The 23,101-nt window shown below is 32.1% G+C and overlaps 1 protein-coding gene across 2 annotated transcripts; it reads right to left on the bottom strand.

Moving 5' to 3' along the window:
• Positions 1–545: 545 nt before the first annotated feature.
• Positions 546–5,461, bottom strand: LOC115715102 (5-oxoprolinase 1). 2 transcript variants are annotated; one of them, XM_030643906.2, is made up of 2 exons: positions 5,231–5,461; positions 546–4,490 (listed from the first exon to the last, which is right to left on the bottom strand). In XM_030643906.2, the coding sequence occupies exon 2, from the start codon at positions 4,487–4,489 to the stop codon at positions 671–673; it is 3,819 nt and encodes a 1,272-aa protein (XP_030499766.2). In that variant the 5' UTR covers position 4,490; positions 5,231–5,461; the 3' UTR covers positions 546–670. The 2 variants fall into 2 exon arrangements, with proteins under 2 accessions (XP_030499766.2, XP_030499767.2); XM_030643907.2 differs by having other exon boundaries at positions 546–4,501; positions 5,231–5,443.
• Positions 5,462–23,101: the final 17,640 nt, after the last annotated feature.

The raw sequence follows: 23,101 nt of genomic DNA, 5'->3' as shown, positions 1-23,101 counted from the left end.
ATCAATAGTCAAAAAAATTCCCTACCAGTAGGAAACTTTTACTAAGTCCTACCATAGGCTTGCACTATATATATCATATTAATATCTTTTACAAAAATTTATTATTTAATTTTGAGATTTATTATTAAGTATTTATTTTTTTTAATAAAAAAAAAAGAGCTTTTACATTTTTACACTAAAATCATTTTTTTTATTTTTACGAAATTCTACATAGAAACTCCTATTGCAACTAGAGCTGCAACCTAAATTGCATTAACAAATCGTATGGAAACCCCTACTGCAACTAGCGCTGCAACCACTTTAGAAACCCAAACCGTAAATTTGAAAAAAAAAAAATACTTAAAAAATTAATATATGGAGTAATTCCCCTAAAAAAAAAAACATTCGTTGTCCCTTCCGATTGTTTTTCCACCCCTACACCGCAACTTTCCAAATAATAACATTTTGACGACCAACCAAATCCACAGTTCATGATAAAACAAAATATTTAAAGCCCTCGAGAGCCAAAATATGCAGAAGTACAATAGAAGAACTGTACCATGAAATTGGAAAATAGGAATCAATTTATTCGGTTATTCATGTAAATTACAAATAGCACATGTTAAAGTAATCCATATAGCCAGTATCACTTGCTGATTCCCGAAAAAACATCTCACAATGAAACATAATGTCAACATGGAAAATCATCAAGGGAACCCCATCCACCCCCACCAGGAGTTAAAATCTGAAGAATTTCCCCAGCCTGTACCTCAACTGTGTTCTTACCCCCAAGGTTAACTATTCGTTTATCATTTGTAATCAAGAAGTTAGCTCCACGAGCACCGTGTTTTCCTCCATTCAACCCTCTAGGCACATGTACACGCCTCTCTGAGAGAATGCTAACCACAACTGGTCGCTTGAATTCTATCTCCCTAACTAACCCATCACCCCCTTTATGAACACCAGCCCCTCCACTATTTTCTCTGAGCTCAAATTTATGCAATAAAACTGGATATCTCTGCTCAAAAATCTCAGGATCAGTCATTCTTGTGTTGGTCATATGGCACTGGATTCCACTTGTTCCATCCCAGGTTGGGCCCGCCCCGCTACCACCGCCAATTGTTTCGTAGTATCCAAAAGTATCATCCCCAAACGTGAGATTATTCATACAACCTTGTGAACAAGCACATGCCTGAAATGCAGTCAGTATAACGTCAGTTATTCTCTGAGATGTCAGGACATTGCCTCCCACGACAGCAGCCTTATCACTTGGAGACAGGAATGAACCCGGTGGAATATAAATTTTTACAGGAGCCAAACAACCTTGATTAAGAGGAATATCAACATTTACTAAACTGCGAAGACAATAGATAACCGCTGCAGATGTCACTGCTTCTGGTGCATTCCAGTTTCCATACACTTCTGGACTAGTTCCGCTAAAATCAAAATTTGCTTCACCTTTATAAGAATCAATTGTAAGCTTCAGATGAATAATTGATCCATCATCCATGTAATCCTCTTCCTCAATTGTCACAGACTTGCCATCTCCAGCACACGTTGATTGGGATGAAACTTTAGCAGCAACTGACTTCAGCATTTCTCTTACCGCCTCTTCAGCATTCAACTGTACATATGTCATGTAAGCCTGAACTGTCTCCAAACCATACTGCTGAATCAGTTCTTTGATGAGAAAAATACCTCTCTGATTGGCAGCTACTTGAGCTTGAAGATCTGATAAATTATCTTGTAGCCTGCGAGTTCCAGGGACCTGCTTTGTTAATTCACCAGAGCTGGGGAACTGAAGAAGTTTAGCAATACCTTCTTCTTGAAAAATCCCATTTTCTACAAGCTTATACGCTTTTATGGCAGCACCTTCCTCCCATATTGACTTGGAAAAAGGTGGCATGCTACCAGGAGTAATACCACCAATCTCAGCATGATGCCCTCGACTTGCCACAAAGAACACAAGTTTCTTATTATCAAAAACAGGAGTGATAACAGTTATATCAGGGAGATGACTACCCCCAGCAGAAGGATGATTGGTTACCAAAACATCCCCTTCCTTTAAATTATTACCCCAGTAATTCAGCTGCCAGCGAACTGTACTAGACATGGCTCCCAAGTGCACAGGAACATGCGGGGCATTTGCAACTAGGCCCCCATCAGGCCCGAATAGCGCACAAGAGAAATCTAGCCTTTCCTTTATGTTTGTGGATATAGAAGTTCTTTGCAGGGTTCTTCCCATCTGTTCAGCTATACCCATAAATCTATGATTGAATATTGAAAGTTGCACAACATCTGCAACCTTTTCAGATACTTTGATGGTGCTTGCAACAGGCTCTATTTCTATTCTAATATTTCCATACTTGGTTATGACACCTTTGCAGTTGGGTTCTACTATAACAGTACTGTTTCCATTCATAATTATAGCAGGACCAAGCACAACATGTCCATAACTTAGTTTCTCAAGCTTGAACAGCAGCGTCTCTTGCCACTCATTTCCAAAATAAACCTTGTAGGAGCCTTCAACTTGAGGAGGATAAGATGCAAGTGGTAAAGCCCTTGGTTTCAATATATTGGTGACTCCTACACCACGAACTCTAACATCGCATATTAGAATATTCCTCTGCTGTAATTTAAATCCATACTCTTGTTGGAACAATTTCACAAATTCAACGTCGAAGCCATATCCAATTTCATCAGCAGATGTCTGTTTCTTTACCATAATTGAAGTGTCTGTGCCTTCATACCTCAAGTTCAGATATGTCTCGGTTTTAATGCTTTCATCTTCAAAACCTTGCTCCTGTAGCTTCTGCTTAACCTGCTTCAGTAAAATTGCTTCCCTGCGGGAAGCCTCTACCACTGTGTCATGGCCATAAACAGCAGAATATGGCACTTGTGCCTCTTCCACAACATCTGCCAATCCCATCCCAAAAGCACTTAATATCCCACAAAACCTGTGAATGAGTACTTCTGTCATGCCCAAAGACCTAGCAATAGCACATGCATGTTGAGGCCCAGCACCTCCAAAGCATGCAAGAGCATGGTTCCTTGTCTCATGGCCCTTCATTTCAGTTAATTGCCGTATAGGACGACACATTGCTTCATTTGCTACATTTACAAACCCTAAAGCAATCTCCTCCACAGTCATGTCCTTTGCAGATGAATCTTGGCTCTTTCTGTAGGTATTTATTTCTGTTGCAAGCTTTTGAAATGCTTCTCTAGTTGCCAAAATATCTAAGGGTTGATCTTCATTAGGGCCAAATATGGATGGAAAATAATCAGGTATGACAAATCCAAGAATTAAGTTTGCATCTGTAACGGCTAATTCTCCCCCTTTCCGGTAACAGACAGGACCAGGGTGTGCACCAACAGATTCTGGTCCTACCCTGAAAGCTCCAAACTGAAACTTCAACTTTGATCCACCACCTGCAGCAACAGTATTTATGTCTAGTTGAGGTGCCTGTATGATGGCTCCTGCAATCTGAGTTTCCAGGACTTGTTCATAATCTCCAGCATAACGACTCACATCTGTCGATGTACCACCCATGTCAAACCCAATAAGTGATTTCTCTGTTTCGAGCCCAAAAAGAGTCTGTGAGTAACCAACAACTCCACCAGCAGGACCTGACAAAACTGCTTTATGTCCTGAAAATCGACTTTCTGGTGCAAGTCCTCCATCAGACTGCATAAACAAAACATTAACCTTTTGCAGCCCTTCATCAAATTTTGATATAAACCCTGATAGGTATTCTTTTATAACAGGAGTTAAGTATGCATCCACAGTAGCTGTAAGACCGCGAGGAACAGCTCGAACCATGGGTGTCAAAGACGAAGATAAGGAAACATGTCTAAAGCCCAAACTCATAGCTAACTGTTCCACTGATAATTCATGTTGTGGGTAAGTATACGAGTGCATCAATACAACAGCCAAACAGCATATTCCCTTATCTAACAGACCTTTAAGTGAAAGCTTCAAAGCTTCCACATTAAGAGGCTTCACAACCTTTACAAGCTCACCTGAAATCCCTCTGATTAAAGATGCAGAAGAGTCCGTATTCTTATCCTCACCTTGTACAAGCTCAATTCTCTCATCAACTTCAATAACCTCCTCATAAAGGTTTGATGGTTTCGATACAGTGAGATCAAATATGTTGGGACGAGCCTGGTTACCAATTTGGAGTAAATCCCGAAAGCCGCGAGTAACACAAAGAGCAATCCGCTCTCCTTTTCTCTCCAAAAGTGAATTTGTTGCTACTGTAGTACCCATTCTTATCCATTCTATCTTACCTGTGGGTATCTTTGAAGTCCGCGGGATTTCCTCTCCCGTATATTCTTCAAGAATCCTCCTAATGCCTTCAACTGGAGCATCCTCATAGTTTGCTGGATCAACAGACAAGAGTTTAAGAACTCTACCATCAGGGTAACCAGGGATTTCTGCATAAACATCAGTGAACGTGCCCCCTCTATCGATGCAAATCCTGAGCTTGTCTACGTTGTCACTTCCCATTCTGCAGAACAGCTATCATCAATATTAACATAACCCAAAATTTTCAATTACTTATAAGAAAAATAAAAAAAAGAAAGAAAGTAAATACCCATTTAACTGTATAACTTATTCAAGCCCCTCCTACATCACAATGATTGAAATATAATTTTTTTTTTTAATCTTACATATATAAAAAATGCTTATCTAACAGAATTTTTTACGACTTAACAGAATTTTTTTACAAACAGGATGTTAATTCGTATGCCGAGTACAATTTGAAAAAAAAAAAACTAAATCATCTCCCCAAGCTTCGTCCAATTGTTCCAAATTGCATGCAAAGTTACATTATTTGCCACTATGATATGAGTACTTAAATAATTGAAAAAAAAAAAGAAATAGTTGAAGAAACAAAATCAGAGAGCGAATTTTTTCTTTTTTTTAAAAAAAAAACTCGGGCAGCCGCTGGTTTGTGAAAACTCAGGCTGTCAATCAAAAGCGGTTAGTGAATAGCTGCAGCAGCAATAGTGATAAAAACTAACATTCAAAAGGTTTGTTATTCCCATATAGTTTACAAATATACTATTCGTGCTCATCAATTCAGAAAACTCAATCCACTGAACAATTTTTCTCAAAGAAAAATCCAAAAGTTTGTTTAATTAATTGCCTTTACTATGTTTATAGCATACAAATATTAGTTTCAGTCTATACTATAAAGACTGATCATTGGGCTTTCGTTTTAAGACTTAATTGCATTTTACCTACCTCGCTGTCTTTGCTTTCCTCAGAAAGCCCAGATTATCTTTCTCACGCAACTCTATCTTCTCCTTCTTCGTTTCGCTATGCTTCTAATCATCAAAAATTGGAAACGGGATTTCGGAATCAAGACTTGGAATTACCAAGAGGATTCTTATCCTTTTGGAAAAATCAGCTAATGGCTCTACAAATTTTGGAGTTGATATGGGACTGTGTTTAGGGTTAATAATAATAATAATAATAATAATAATAATAATAATAAGGGAAAAAGACAGAAAAACACAAAAAAAAGAAATAAAATTACAAAAATACTATGGGCCAATTAAATATTTATACCGTCCACATACAAATATTTACAAAAATACCACATGCCCTAAGCCTTCAGCTGTATAGAGCGAACGTTGAAGATGAACATACCTTGATCGTTTCAAAACTGCAAAACAACCAAAATGAAACCAAAACGAGGAAAATACAACCATTAATTCTGGCGAAATCAACTGGAAAAAAAGACCTGCAATGATCTAAACAGAAAATGACGAAAAAAATTTAGAAAAACTGTGAAGAAACTGAAATTACACATTTATTTTCTGTTTTGTTTGATCAAAACAACTCCCCCTAATATCGAAATCCAGATTCATGAAATGTAGATCTGTAACAAACAGATTTAGAGCTCCCACCAAATCCAAAACAATGTATGATGTGAAATTTTTTAAAAAAACCTCATGAATAATACATCTACGTTATATACAGTTGCATTTTTGATTGATTACTGGTTTCCAATAAAAATATATTTTTTTAAAAACACAATAAGAAGAGTAAAATCGAATTAAGGTACAACCAGTTACGTATAAGTCTATTTATTTTTTGTTTTGGTTGCGTTATAGTTGCATTATCGTTTTATGATAGTTTATATATTATGCAGGAATTTAATTTGACGGGGACTAAGAAATAGTAGTTATACATAGTAAGTTTTGTTCAAATAGTTGCATATTAGTTTTATAATGAAATAACATATGCAAGTAGTAAAACTATAATAAAACTACAAAACAACTGTATACAAACTAAAATACAGGAAAAACTCTTTGAACATCAACATCCATGATAAATCTCATTGTTACCCATTGATGATATAAAAATGGACAGAAAACAACTAGTTAAAAAATATATTAAAAAAAATACATACAGAAGGTGTTTACACTATTAAAAAACTATTACAAAATGAGAAATCAATAAACACAAAACCCACAAAAGTTGAATATGAAAAAATTTCAGAAATGAGGGAAAACCAAAAAGAAACCGAAAGCAAACCTGCGATCGAAGAGGAGCACCATCCTAATCATTTTTTTGAGCAGTAGCATGAGAAATTTTTTCATGGGCAGCAACCTTTGATTTCTTTTTAGGAGGAGCTCGCTCACGTTTCGACAATTGATGAGCAAAATCGGAGTCATCGTCTTGAACAACAAGACGTTTGCCCTTATTCCTATTAGCTATGGAGGTTTTATAAAAAAAAAAAAAAAAAAAACTGAAAAGAGTTCAGCTATGGAGGTTTTATTTTAAAAAAAAAAATGAAAAGAAATTGAAAATAATAAAAAAAAAAAAAGAGAAAAAGATAAGAGAATGATGTAAGGTGTGATTGATATAAGTCATCAATCAATGACGTGTGTGGCTGCATGTATTGTGTGTGAAAGTGGTAAAAGTGTAATAAAATAAAGTTAATGAGTATAAATGTTGGTTTAACCGTGTGAAGATATATATGTAATAAAGTGTGTATTTTGTATTTTTGGTGTAAAAATTTCTAATAATAATGAGGCTAATTAGCATTTTTGTCTCCTAAATTTTAACGTGTATCAAATTATGCTTCTTAAACTATTAAACTATTCTTACCGTTAAAAATTCTTCCTGAACTATTGAGGTGATTAGATTTAAAGACTTTTGTCTAATACAATTAAATTTTACTATTTTAGTTATTGTTTATGTACTAAACCATGCTCCCTAGACTTTGATATCTACCAAATCATGCATCTCGAATTTTGACATGTACCAAATCATGCTCTCTGAACTTTCATCCATGTTAGACTTTTTCTTACTAAAATTAGACAAAAGCCCTTAAATCCAACAATCTCAATAGTTCAGGGGGAATTTTTAACGACCTTAAAAGTTCAGGGGCCATGATTTGGTACATGTCAAAGTTTGGTGGATAAAAATACTAATTAGCCTAATAGTAATAAAGAAAAAAAGGATATTGAGCTAAATGATCCTCTCAAACTCATTTTAATTAAATAATCTTGTTCTAAATTTAATTTATTTTTTATATATATTTTTTAGGACTATTGATTGTAAAATTACTTAAATTTTAATTTTTAACACTTAGCCACGAAAACTAAAATTTTAACGATAAAATTTACTGAATCTCCATTCTGTTTTGTTCTTTGTCGTATGAAAATCTCAATTGAATGCCACAATAGATTGCTCATGTGTACACAAGTGTACACATGATAATTTTTTTTAGTTCACAAAATATTAATGAAAAAAGAATTTTAAATATTTAAAAATTTTAAAAATTAGAAAAAAAAAATTATTTTTTTTTACTTTTCATTTTCTTCTTCTTTCTTTCTTTTTCTTTTGGAAACTCTAAATCTCTCAATCTCTTGCTATCTCTCTACTTTTCTTCTCCTTCTCAGTCAGCCGCACGCAATACCCAGGGAACCCCAAGACCCAAAAAACCCTACCCCAATTCTCTCTCTCTCTCTCTCTCTCTCTCTCTCTCTCTCTCTCTCTCTCTCTCTCTCTCTCTCTCTCTCTCTCTCTCTCTCTCTCTCTCTCTCTCTCTCTCTCTCTCTCTCTCTCTCTCTCTCTCTCTCTCTCTCTCTCCCTCCCTCCCTCCCGCCCTCTCTCTCTCTCTCTCTCTCTCTCTCTCTCTCTCTCTCTCTCTCTCTCTCTCTCTCTCTCTCTCTCTCTCTCTCTCTCTCTCTCTCTCTCAGTCTGTCTCCTTCTCTCTTCCTCGTCGTTCTCGGTACGGCTCCGATGTGTTGGAATATTTATTTTACCAGGATCTTAGATCTACTCACAAGTATGTTGTTTAAACACCCTAAATATGAACTTTCTAAAACGATAAATTAAACACATATAAAGTTAAGAAAACCTTACATTGATGCAGCGGAATTAATGTCTCCTTCCACTCAGATCTCTAACCCTTGTATCCTTTCTGTAGCAGAGTATAATCAAGATCTGAGCCCGAATGTCCTTCTTCTTCAAGTTTGATCCTTCACAGTCTTCCAATCTATGATTGAGTTACTGTTGGGTTTTATGCCCTAAATAAAACTCATTTCAATATAATCAGATTTACTTATTAATATAGATCAGAAATAACATTTAATGTTGCATGGTTCACATGATTTATTTCATGATTATATGTACATAATGTATAAATTCATCTGAAACCCTTTTCACATACTTGATCATGTTTATTGTGCCGTCAACACATTGGAAAGTAAACATGACTATGTGAATAAAGTTTCCTAGATTTATCAGACATAGGGTTTTACTGATATGATAATCTACAACAGAGTTTACTTGTATTTGGAGAACTACTATGTTCTTTCCAGAACATTGGTTAAAGTAAAGCTCAGGTTGGATGCATGGAGTATGCATCGGAAGGGACCGATATTGAACTTTGACTTAGATTTAATTAAACTTACCGTAAAATCTATTCAAGTCAATATCGCCTAGTTGATCCTAGATCAAATGATCTTAATCCTGTTATGATTAGGCTCAATCTTGAAAGGCTATTCGTGTTCTTTGATTTGTTAGTTAAGCCTACTTTTAGGTCAGGGTGATACGTACATTTTGGGAACACGGTAGTGCAATTGAGTGGGAGCGCTATCATGAACATGGAATCTATAGCTTCTATCTGGCGAATAGTAAGCAAAGGATGATCTCCTTCGAGCTTGACCAAACGAACATAAATGGTGGAGTACTCATTTCACATAAGCTGAAATATCATTTATACGAGGTCAAGTATTTTAAGGAATAAATACATTGTAGAGTGTAACGGTAATTTAATCCCTTTACAGTGTAGATCATTCATATAGAGGATCATTGATCACATTAGGATTATAACAATGGATAACTAATGATGTGTCTATATGGTGGAACATATAGAGCATTCTATATACTGAGAGTGCAATTCTAAGTTCTATGCGTGGATTCAACGAAGAATTAATAAGTTAGTGAATTTTAGTGCTAAATTCTTGATCTACTTATTGGAAGCTCGGTTACATAGACCCATGGTCCCCCCACTAGTTGAGATAATATTGCTTGTAAGACTCATGTAATTGGTTTTGATTAATCAATTATAATTCTCAAATTAGACTATATCTATTTGTGAATTTTTCACTAAGTAAGGGCGAAATTGTAAAGAAAGAGTTTTAGGGGCATATTTGTTAATTATGATACTTTGTATGGTTCAATTAATAAATATGATAAATGACAATATTATTTAATAATTATTTATAGTTATTAAATAGTTAGAATTGACATTTAAATGGTTGAATTAGAAAATTGGCGTTTTTGAGAAAATCAGATGCAGAAAAGATAAAACTCCAAAATTGCAAAAAGTGAGGCCCAAATCCACTTGTATAGGGCCAGCCACTTTTGTAGGAAATTTAAACTGATTTTTTCATTATTTTAATGCCAAATAATTCAAACCTAACCCTAGTGGAATGCTATAAATAGATAGTGAAGGCTTCAGGAAATTTACACTTAAATTTTCTATTTTTCCTTCAGAGAAAAACCTGAGCCTTTCTCTCTCCCTATCTTTAGCTGCCACTTCTTCTTTCTCTTCCTTTGAATTTCGAACTACCTTAGTGTATGAGTAGTGCCCACACACATCAAGTGATACCTCAATCATAGTGAGGAAGATCTTGAAGAAAGATCATCAGCAAAGGAGTTTCAGCATCAAGGATTCAGAGAAAGAGATCCAGGTTCAGATATTGATAATGCTCTGCTACAGAAAGGAATCAAGGGCTAGATATCTGAACGGAAGGAGTCATTATATTCCGCTGCACCTAATGTAAGGTTTCTTAAACTTTATATGTGTTTATTTATCGTTTTAGAAAGTTCTTATTTAGGATGTTAATAAACATACTTGTGAGTAGATCTAAGATCCTGGTAAAATAATTTCCAACAACTGGCCTCAGAGCCATGGTAATTGATTTACTTGCAAGAAATTTGGACTTTAAAACGATTGTTTGTATGATTTTTGGATGGTATCATGTTGTATTGAGTGTTATTTGATGATTGATTGATGTTCGTAAATTTTCGTGAAAAATAATTGCGATTCTGTTTCTGGAATTATTTTTATTGGATAGTATGGAAAAAATTAAGCAAGTTAGCCTTTTACAGAACTCAATTTGGATTTTATTTGAATTAGTTATGATTTTTTGAAGATTCGAAAAAATCAGGGCTGTGCTGAAATTTTCCTGCGATCGCAAATATGTCCGTACAGTTCACAATTTTTTCGTTTTTCTTCGATTTTTCATGCTTTTTCATGGAATTAACTTCCGATTTTTGGTATAGTTTTGTATTTATACTATTACTATTCCTAATTCAATTCTAATTATCTTTTTGAATTAATTTAATATTTTTTAAATTTAATTCAAGATATTAGTGTAATTTGAATTTGAATAGAATTAGTATCTATCTTCTTGCTTAAAAATCTATCTTATTTTAAAATTTGATTATATCTTATCTTATTTTAAATTAAAAAATAAGATATTTATAATCATGTAATTTTTAAATGATATAAGATATTTTGCTCATTTTTTAAATTTTGTTATTTTATTTATTTAAATTACATTTAAAATTTGAAAAAGATATTTATTTATCTTTTCTAATTTTTTATTTAATTTTTATTTATAAAATAACATTTAAAATTTAAAAGTAGTTAGCAAATTTTTGAAATGATATTTAGGTTGGTTGAAACCTAATTTTTCAAAAATTGTAGGTTTAATTTTAAATTTAATTTTTTTTTAAAAAAAATTTTCGAATTTTTCAAATTTTTTTTTTTAAAAATTTTCGAATTTTTTTATTATTTAATTAATTATTTTCAAAATTAAATATTTAATTTAAAATTAAATAAATCCTACATCCAACTATCCAACTAACCCTGTTGCAGGAGTATATGTTTTAGCTTATGTGTAAGTTTTCAAAACATATTATTACTTGATTGCAAATAGCCATGGTTACTTTTTGCCAGATCTAATGATCTGATGGCTCCCTTGGTCAAGATAATAATTTGTAACAGGTATATTTACAATCTTCTTTCATCTGTGTATGACCTAGCAACATGATAGGACCCATCCAAAGTGTGCCTGTGTGAGCCTATGTGTTTAATTTTATTATAGATACATATAGGTTGTTGTTGCTAAAATAAATTATCATAGTTCTTGATAGAATTTATTTAGGCCCATTTAGTATTTGGGCCTATTCAATTAATAACAGTTGTTCTTATTAAGGTTAAATTCCTCTCTTTTGGGCCTTGTGTGAGAGTTGGGAGCCATAGTAGTGGGTACGACATACTGAACCCAGCACCCCCTCACATGAACCACCCCAATTGTGAAGGCCCATTTGCCTGATTTGAACAACTGTACTAGGTTAATTACACTAGTTTAACCTAATAAAATTGATTAGCAACATAATTAATTTCATTTATTTTGAAATTAATTTAAGAAAATTATAGTTTAAAGATTTTTTTATTCTAAGCTAAACTATATGTATTTTCTTGTATTAAATTAAATATAGAATTATAACCATCTAGATTCTTTCTGGAACTTAATTTAAATTTTTCATTAAATATTCTTATTTAAGTTGATATTTAGTTATCTACAACTAACCAACTTAAATCTGAATATCTTTTGAATTTCAAATTTCAAAATTAAGTTGAGGAATTTTAGGCATTGGTTATTAAGATTCTTTAGATATTTTTTTAAGTTAATATCTTTTCGAATATTAACTTAAAATGGAATATTTTCAAATTAAATGGTTACAACTTAATTTCTGATATTTAATTAAATTTAAATTTGAAAAATATTTAAGTTCTAGATTTTTTCTAATACAACTTAAATTAGATATTTTTTTTCAAATTTTGTGGAAAAGATACTTAGTCAAATAAGATATTTTCTAGATAGTTATTTCTAGACTACTTATTATTTCTAATATTAAATAGGAAAATATTATACATTGTGAAATTAATTATTTATATAATTAATTTTGGTACAATTTATTTTAAGTATATTTTTTCCTAGTATTAAATTAGAGATTAATAATTAAGCCTTCTCTACACTCAATTATTTATTTCTTGAATTTAATACATTAATTAATTTGAAAATTAAATATCTAAGTTGATTTTTATCATCATACTTAAATATTTCTTTTTCATGACATTTAATTAAATAGAAAATTATTTTTAGTTGAAATTTATTTTTTCAACTAAATTTAAATAATTTTCAAAATATATTTTTTCTTTATTTTATTAATCAATTTTCGAAATTGCATTTCTTAAATGCTAGAATTTCGAATTTTATCTTGAAAAATAGATTAAGTTGTAAATTAATTATTTATTTTAATTAATTCTTGGATCAACTTAAATCAATGATTTTTTCATTTATTGATTAATTTAAAATAAATTGAATTAAAGTGTATTATTAGAAATTGAATTAATTAGTCAAAGGAAAATCTAGATAGGTGATATTTTTCCTTGAAGTATTTTTCTAGTGTATTTAATTAAATAGAAAATTAATATTTAAGTTGATTTTCATCATCATACTTAAATATTTGTAATTTTTCTTATATATATAATTAAATAGGAAAATTATATTTTTGTTGTAAATTAATTTTATTAATTAATTTTGGGCCAACATTAAATTAGAATAATTTTTCCAGGATTTATTTTTTATTTTAACATGCATTTTTTGAAAATTGTATTCTTATATACTTTAATTTTTCGAAATGCAATATATATTTATAGAAAATTAAATTTGAGTTGTAAATTAATTTAAATTAATTTTGTAACAACTTAAATTGAATATTTTTCTAAATATTTATTGGAAATTATTACTAAGATGGAAATAATTCATGTTATTTTCATAACCATCTAAGTAAAATTTATAAATATTAAATTACAATTTTTATTTAGAATTTTTCATTCTAAATTGGAAATTTTAATTAAATAAATATATATTTAAAATAAATAGAATAAATAAAGAGAATCAAAGAAAATACAACTCTTTTTTAATTAATGAGCTTTATTATTAAGATATTCGATCTCCATTGTGGGTTTTACACCGCGTTTGTTTTAGTGAGTAATCCTCCCTAATGGAGGAACGTTCATTAGCAATTTCGCACCGTTTAACCTCGCATGATAAGTAGTTTGTAAGTATTTTGTATGGTATGGATCACCCTAATGGTGGCGACCATACTTGACTTGCAAATTATGAAACAATGGTGGAAGCTCATAAGATAGAATTGCCTTGACTCTCGCCTAAACGGGACAACGCTGAATTCCAATCTTGATCGAATAAAAGGTTGCTAGAATGTTTAACATTTTAGACGAGCTGACAACTCTATTCAATGAATGGTAGCTTTGACTCTCGCCTAAACGGGACACTGATATCAGTTTGTTGAAAACCTTGGAAATTATTTAGGATTGTAAGTTTTAGTATTTTCACTTGTCATTCCTACTTGCTATATGTTTATAATTTCTGAATTGTGTATGAATTTATATTGAACCATGTTATTTTCTGTTATTAAGTTGTAGTTTAATTTCGAATCTTCATTGTTGGTCTAACTTGGCTTGTTTATCTAATGAGATAAATCCCTAGTGGATTTTCACCATTAGACATACATAATAGCGTTAGATCTCGAAAGATAAATATTGTATATGCGACATCTAGCTGTTCATCAATTGATGACACCTTAGACTAGTATTTTTACGATATGAAACAAGAAGATTGTATAAATAAGATTACTTTGACTTTCGCTAATCGAAGCATCGTTGGATTCTTATTTATAAACGAAATTATCCTAATTCCTCTTAGCTTATTCATTTCGAATTAGCTCAAAATTATATCATTGGATGAATGGTCTATAAATCATTTCATGTCATTTTATATGACGCATATGATTATAATCCCGAAATTCTATTCCCAATTGATATAAATCCTCAATCTTAGAAATCTCCTACTTGTATGGGCAAATCAGACTTAGAGTTATATTAGTAGTGGTGGTCCAAGAAAGAATTACTCATTATATTTGGTTGAATTTAAGTCTTTGACTTTAATTTTAGAATCCAAATAGAAATTTTCTTATATTTCTAATTCCAGATACAATACAGTTACACTTTCTCAAGTGTTTAACATCCATCTTCTATTAATGGATTAAAACTGTATGGAATATGAGTTAGGTATTCTGTGACCAGGATCCACTTGCACTATTCTAAGAATTCTTTGATGTAACTAAACCTAAGTCATCAAAAGACACTACCACATGTTTTTTAATCTATGGCATTTGTATCTTGTTCATAGTGGATTTGACAAGATCAATCTCTGCAAAGAGTTAATATGCCTATATCCACTGAAAGTAGTTCATCTCATTCGCAGATGGATGTACATTCAGGGGTGGATATGAGTTTTTCGTTGTATTCTTAAAACGATAACTCTAGATTATACCTTTTAACAAAGAAATTTGAAATGTTTGAAAAATTTCATTAATTTCTAGCAATGGTTAAAACCATTAAGGTAAGTGGTTAAAGATCTTGCGAACTGATAGGGGTGGAGAAATAGTTAGTAGATATGCAGTTCAAAGATCATTAATTTGATTTTTGAATTATATCCAAACTTACCTCCCTAGAAATTTCGAGTTGCATGTTGATGATTAGTTACTAGTCGTTGCCTAATCCTTCTATGGTAATACAATTTCAGAATGATGTAATGGTTGTATACTTCGTGTAAATCATTACTAGATTCATGGATGACCTAATCAAAATCTTAAGAAAGGCTAGAACTGTTAACCATGGTTTGTTAGCTATTCTAAGTGATGTTGGGTGGACCATCCCATAGTCAATAGATAAGAAAGTGTTTGTTCAAACAAATACTACTTTTCTAAGATAATGACTAAGTCTAAAAACAAGTAGCAAATAAAGGAGATATTTTTCTTGATTCCAAAAGTGTTCTATCATCTTATATAACATATGATGATCCCACTGCCTCTGTTGTCTTGTCACAACCAAAGAGGTTAATACCATTTAGTTTTCTTCGACATAATTCACGGTACCTTGTCGTAGTGGGAGAGTTTCTAGGAACTCACCTTCTTATGACTTGGGAGACACTAGTGATTAAAATCCATTGTGAGTTTAAACAAGTAATGGATTGTCAAGATAAGAAACTAAGAAGAAAGCCAATAGAACTATGGTTTAATCCATTCACATGGAGTAACCTAAAGTTTTCTATTACAAGGACATAAAGGGAAATTTCGTTTATAAGTCTATTCAATGGACTTAACAAACTTCCTGTTCCTAGTATTATAGGTTTGAGTTTATCTAAACCTATGGCTTGTGGTATACCTGGTAATTACTTACTCTAATGCAAGCAACTTACTCTAGTAAGATGCTGAAGCATTTTCTTTCTAATGGCAATCTATAGAAGCTTCACAACTTCTTAGGCATAGATTTTATCTAAGGAAAAGTCTCAACTAATCCAGAAAAGATAAAGCCATGAAATTCTTATATCAACAGTGAGAGGTCTTAGATATGCTTTTGTATGCCTTAGACCAGACACCTGCTGTTGAGTGGGAGTAATGAGTAGGTATCAGATTAATCCAGGAGAAGAACATTGGAAGACAATCAAGTAAGTCTTAAGATAAAGAAGAGGAACTATATGTTAGTCTATAAGGGTGTGTTTAAAACTCTTAGACTACACCATATCAGATTTCGAAATTTGCCTTTGTGCTAGTAAATCTTTCTGATAAGATGGTGATTACTCTGGGGGTGGAATAGTGATTTTGGAGAAGTGTTAAAACCTATCTGAAGTCTCTAGGTCTACCAGAGAGGGACTGAATGTTAAGGTTGCAGGAAAGGTACTTATTCAGTCTAAGGAAAGTTCTATACATTTTTGGCATCATTCCAAATTGCCTTAAACTACTAGTGTTAATTTCCTGATTAACCAAAAGTAGTTGCCAAAGATATAGAATCCAATATCCCAAGAGAGTAGACATATAGAGAGGAATTTCACATTATCAATGATTTTGTGATTAAAGGAAGAGTAATAGTGGAGAAAAGGTTGTGGTTAATTCAACCTTTCAGATCCTATTACGAGGAGTTTACTACTACTACACTTGATTTGTATATCAAGGTGTAGAGATTATTTGAAACACACTTTTTGTTTTATATTAGTGCAAGTGGGAGTTTGTTGGGTTTTATGCCCTAAATAAAACTCATTTCAATATAATCAGATTTACTTATTAATATAGATCAGAAATAACATTTAATGTTGCATGGTTCACATGATTTATTTCATGATTATATGTACATAATGTATAAATTTATCTGAAACCCTTTTCACATACTTGATCCTGTTTATTGTGCCGTCAACACATTGGAAAGTAAACATGACTATGTGAATAAAGTTTCCTAGATTTATCAGACATAGGGTTTTACTGATATGATAATCTACAACAGAGTTTACTTGTATTTGGAGAACTACTATGTTCTTTCCAGAACATTGGTTAAAGTAAAGCTCAGGTTGGATGCATGGAGTATGCATCGGAAGGGACCGATATTGAACTTTGACTTAGATTTAATTAAACTTACCGTAAAATCTATTCAAATCAATATCGCCTAGTTGATCCTAGATCAAATGATCTTAATCCTGTTATGATTAGGCTCAATCTTGAAAGGCTATTCGTGTTCTTTGATTTGTTAGTTAAGCCTACTTTTAGGTCAGGGTGATACGTACATTTTGGGAACACGGTAGTGCAATTGAGTGGGAGCGCTATCATGAACATGGAATCTATAGCTTCTATCTGGAGAATAGTAAGCAAAGGATGATCTCCTTCGAGCTTGACCAAACGAACATAAATGGTGGAGTACTCATTTCACATAAGCTGAAATATCATTTATACGGGGTCAAGTGTTTTAAGGAATAAATACATTGTAGAGTGTAACGGTAATTTAATCCCTTTACAGTGTAGATCATTCATATAGAGGATCATTGATCACATTAGGATTATAACAATGGATAACTAATGATGTGTCTATATGGTGGAACATATAGAGCATTCTATATACTGAGAGTGCAATTCTAAGTTCTATGCGTGGATTCAACGAAGAATTAATAAGTTAGTGAATTTTAGTGCTAAATTCTTGATCTACTTATTGGAAGCTCGGTTACATAGACCCATGGTCCCCCCACTAGTTGAGATAATATTGCTTGTAAGACTCATGTAATTGGTTTTGATTAATCAATTATAATTCTCAAATTAGACTATATCTATTTGTGAATTTTTCACTAAGTAAGGGCGAAATTGTAAAGAAAGAGTTTTAGGGGCATATTTGTTAATTATGATACTTTGTATGGTTCAATTAATAAATATGATAAATGACAATATTATTTAATAATTATTTATAGTTATTAAATAGTTAGAATTGGCATTTAAATGGTTGAATTAGAAAATTGGCGTTTTTGAGAAAATCAGATGCAGAAAAGATAAAACTGCAAAATTGCAAAAAGTGAGGCCCAAATCCACTTGTATAGGGCCAGCCACTTTTGTAGGAAATTTAAAATGATTTTTTCATTATTTTAATGCCAAATAATTCAAACCTAACCCTAGTGGAATGCTATAAATAGATAGTGAAGGCTTCACGAAATTTACACTTAAATTTTCTATTTTTCCTTCAGAGAAAAACCTGAGCCTTTCTCTCTCCCTATCTTTAGCTGCCACTTCTTCTTTCTCTTCCTTTGAATTTCGAACTACCTTAGTGTATGAGTAGTGCCCACACACATCAAGTGATACCTCAATCATAGTGAGGAAGATCGTGAAGAAAGATCATCAGCGAAGGAGTTTCAGCATCAAGGATTCAGAGAAAGAGATCCAAGTTCAGATATTGATAATGCTCTGCTACAGAAAGGAATCAAGGGCTAGATATCTGAACGGAAGGAGTCATTATATTCCGCTGCACCTAATGTAAGGTTTCTTAAACTTTATATGTGTTTATTTATCGTTTTAGAAAGTTCTTATTTAGGATGTTAATAAACATACTTGTGAGTAGATCTAAGATCCTGGTAAAATAATTTCCAACAGTTACTGCTTGTTGTGTGTGGGCACTTACTCTTTCACTTGGGTCGAAATTGATCAAGGAGAAAAGAAGAGAGAGGGTTTCGGCCAGGTATAGAAAGTGGGGAAGGCTCAGTTTTTCTGAAGAGAGAAATTTCTGTCAGATTACTAATGAAAGCATGTTATGTGACTGAGCCATCACTTTCTATTTATAGGCAACTACTAGGTTTAGGTTAGGAATTATTTGGCATTAAAATAATGAAAATATTAATTTGAAATCCCACATTAAGTGGCCGGCCATGGTGTTATAATGGACCTCACTTGATTTTGCAGTTTTATCAAATTTTATCTCTATTTTCTCAAAAACGCCAATTTTCCAATTCTAACCTTTTAAATGCCAAAACTAATTATTTAATAACTAAAATACATTATTAAATAATATTGTCATTTAATTTAATTATTAATTAGACATATAAAGTTCATTAATAAATAAATAAACCTAGAAACTCTTTTCTTTACAATTTCACCCCTGCTTAGTGAAAATTCATAAAATTAGACATAGTCTAACTTTAGAATTATAATTGATCAATCACGAATCAATTAATGAGTCTTACAAGCAGAATGTTCTCAACTAGAATGGGACCATGGATCTATATGCTGAGCTTCCAATAAGTGAACCAAATTTACCAAGTAAGTTCCTACTTATTAATTCTTCGTTGAATCCACTCTTAGAACTTAGAATTGCACTCTCAGACTTATATAAAGCATATTGTATGTTCCACGATATCAATATGCTATCTCATTTAACCATTGTTATAATCTTATTGTGATTTAAAGATCCTCTATATAGATGATCTACATCGAGATGGGATTTCTTTACCGTTCTCACCCCTCAATGTATTTTGCCCCTTAAAACACTTAGCTACCTGTAAATGGTGTTTAGTGATCTAATAATTAGTCAGTTAAACAAGAGCTCATCCATTTACTTCTATTTGCTAAGCTCGAAGGGAATCATCACTTGACTTATATACACCAGTAGAAGCTATAGATTCCATATTTATGTTCATCACTCCCACTCAATCATACTATCATGTTCCCAAAATATACGTATCACCCTGACCCAAAAGTAGGCTTAACTAATAAATCAAAGAACATGAATAACACTCCTGAGTTGAGCCTAAGCATATCAGGATTTAGATTCTTTTAATCTTAAGATCAACTACTGATATTGACTTGGAAAGATATGTATAACGGTAAGTTTGTAATATCTTAACTTAGTTGCAATATCGGTCCAGTCCAATGTATACTCCATACATTCGAAACTAGTATACTTTACTAATGTCCTGGAAAGAACATAACACTTACTCCAAGTGTAAGTACACATCATTGATGATTATCACATTAGTGTAAATCCAATAACACTGATGAAACAGGGACCAAGTCTTTTGATTCATATGATCACAATCACATTCCACTGTGTTGACGATACTGTAATTGTGAATAAACATATGGTCTGGATTTAACTAATTTTGTGTGTAATAGTAATAAACATATTAAACATATAAAACCATTAGCATGTAAAATTCATGCAAACATCAATCACTTCAAATTTCTTATATTGATAACTAATCAGATTGTAAAGAGTTTTATAGGCATAAAACCCAACAAACTCCCACTTGCACTAATATAAAACAAACTGTGCAAATAGGTCAATCTGATGTCTTGATCTTCAGATCAAGTGTAGTATATTTGAATCCACCCAAACTTCTGGAAACTAGTTCATAAAAACTCTTATGAAACATCCTTTACTATATGCTTTACTTATCAAGGGATACTGAAATCTTTACTGTTTTAAAAGTACATCTGAATTAACAGAAGACATATCTCTCATATTTTAAAATATGTAATTGAGATAATACAATGTAGACTTTTCTTCAGTGATATAACTTTCTGGTATTTTCAAATAAACAAAGTTATAGTTCTTCTCTGGTAGAGCTTGAATTATTATACAATAATTCCTCCACCCCCAAAGTAAGCACCATCTCAAGAATTTCGAAATTAGATGGTGAGATACAAAGACAACTGATACACAGTTCCTTAATATCTAACATATAGATCACTTTCATAAATCCTTCTTGAATATCTTCTAATGTTCCCTATTTGATTACATCTCAGATAGCTCCCACTCAATAGCAGATGTCTAGTTAAATAATACTTTTAACCTCTGATTGTTTAGAGAGTTACCTAGTTGTGACTTTTGTATTAGTCTAAAACTTTAAGTTAAGACTAAGTCATCAACATAGCAGACTAGTATTTGAAGTGAAAAATACATGCCAGAGATAAAGTAATCAAAATTAAGATACCATCAAATTTTATGAGGATTAAGAATTCTAGGTTCAAGTCATTCGAATGGACTGAACTAGAGTTCTTTATCTTATTCTCATAATTCTGATAAGCTATTCCTATCCATGTGAATGGTTAGATTTGCTTTTCAGTAGTGTTCTTAAGTATCTATCACAAGTATCAACCTAATGAAGATGGGTATAGAACTTTAAAATTCTCCCACTCAATTAAGGTAGTGTGAAACTTTAACAAAGAACTTTCAAAGGTATCAAACTTTTACTTACAACAGTAAAATCGAAATGGAACATACAATCAAGATCAAGAATTTATATTGACAATAGCTGACTCATTATATTACTTCCATGTTTAAAGAAAAATATATGTGTTAAATAGGGAATTGTGGAATAGACTCCACCCCTAAGTATATATACATATAGGGTACTATGCATAACCTCCACCCCTAAGTATATAGAGATTATGATCCACCCTAAAGGTTGTAAAGATCATGATTCTCTAAGTGTGATAGAGTTTATGTGGAGTTGAATACTATCCAGAGTTCATTAGATATAAAAGATCGTTGAACTGCATAGTTTTCTTAACTTTTCTCCACCCCTATCAGATCAAAAGATCTTTTTATTAAACAAATTCTTAATAATTGTATGAGAATTAACAATTATTAATAAACATAGAAATAGTTTCTAGTGTTTATTTAATATAACTCTATGAAGAGTTGTAAATATTATAGAATTTGCATCAATAATAAAAACACTTACACATACAAACATATAAATATAATGTGGTAATTGTTGATGAAGATAAAATAAATGAAGCTCAATCTCATAATTTGCAATGGTGATTTCGAAAATAAAGAATACTTTATTAATAATAAAATAAAAAATGTATTGCAATAATATGAGAAAAACAGGGATAAATATCCCTAATTAAAATTTGAAATCTAAATTGTCTTTAAACTAAAACAATTAATTCAAAAATAAATTGAAGAGCTTCATCTTCATCTGGACGATTTCACCCTTGGTCCAGCTTGCTGATCCAACTCATCTGAGTTCAAGTAGCTTGGCCTATAAGAAGAAGAAAACAAATAAACAAAGTTAGTCCAGAATCATAAATCCAATTGGATAATAATTCACTAAAACTCTTAAAGTTTATAAAGGGAAATACCTTGTTTCTTTGCAAGAAGTTTAGGACACTGGGGTTTCCAATGACCTTTTTTATTGCAGTAGAAACACTTTCCTTTAAGTGTAGCATCACCAGAAGGAACAACCTTTTTATTCTTCATGGCTTTTGTTCGCTTCTTGGTGTTGTTCCACTTCCTCTTCGATTTGGGCTTTGAAGCAGAGGCAACATTTGCTTCAGGTTTCATCGTCCCATTACCATTCCCAGGATTATGAGGTTTACTCCCTTTCTTCTTGGGTCCTCCAATCAAATTTTCATAAGTTTGAAGGTCATTGACTAATTCATGAAAGTCAATTTCCTTCTTATTCATGACATAATTTGATGTGTATGGTAGAAATACTGGAGTCAGGCTATTCAAGATAAGACTTACTTGAGTAGCACTGTCCATTTCAGCACCATGATCCTGGGCTTCTTGGAAATAACTTGACATGAGGAGAACATGGTCACGCACGTTTTGATGAGGTTCCATCCGTGCATTAATGTACTTCTTAGTCGCGTCAAAGCGTGACTGAAGTGATGCCTTACCGAATAGCTCATTTAACTTCGTCATAACTTCAGTAGCCTTCTCGGTTTTAGAAAACCGAGTTTTGAGGGTGTCAACCATGCTAGAAAGCATAAAGTATAGAGCTTTGTCATTTGCTTTCTGCCAACGCTCATACTTTTCTTTCACAGCTTTGGAAGCATTGTCCCCAGGCACTTCAGGTGACGGCTCAGTTAAAACAAACAAGGCACTTTCTCCTATAAGAGCAATATTAATGTTCTCATTCCACTTATTAAAGTTAGATCCATTCAGCTTGTTTTCAGTCAACAGTGATAACATGGGATTCATTTTGATAATATAGGATACTACAAAATAATAGAAATCAACAAATAGAAATTAATAATGGTTTAACACACAAAATCAATTCAGAAATTATAAGCACATAGCAAGTAGGAATGATATGAGAAAATACTTAAAAATTCAATCCTAAATAATTTCCAAGGTTTTTCAACAAACTGATATCAGTGTCCCGTTTA

Source organism: Cannabis sativa, chromosome 4, assembly GCF_029168945.1.
Source record: "Cannabis sativa cultivar Pink pepper isolate KNU-18-1 chromosome 4, ASM2916894v1, whole genome shotgun sequence".
NCBI classification, from domain to species: domain Eukaryota; kingdom Viridiplantae; phylum Streptophyta; class Magnoliopsida; order Rosales; family Cannabaceae; genus Cannabis; species Cannabis sativa.
Note: the sequence above shows the minus strand (reverse complement) of the source record. Positions and strands in the feature narration are given on the sequence as shown.

What these genes read in the sequence shown, in the direction of transcription:
- LOC115715102 (XM_030643906.2), bottom strand. Translation starts at nt 4,489, where the DNA reads ATGGGAAGTGACAACGTAGACAAGCTCAGGATTTGCATCGATAGAGGG.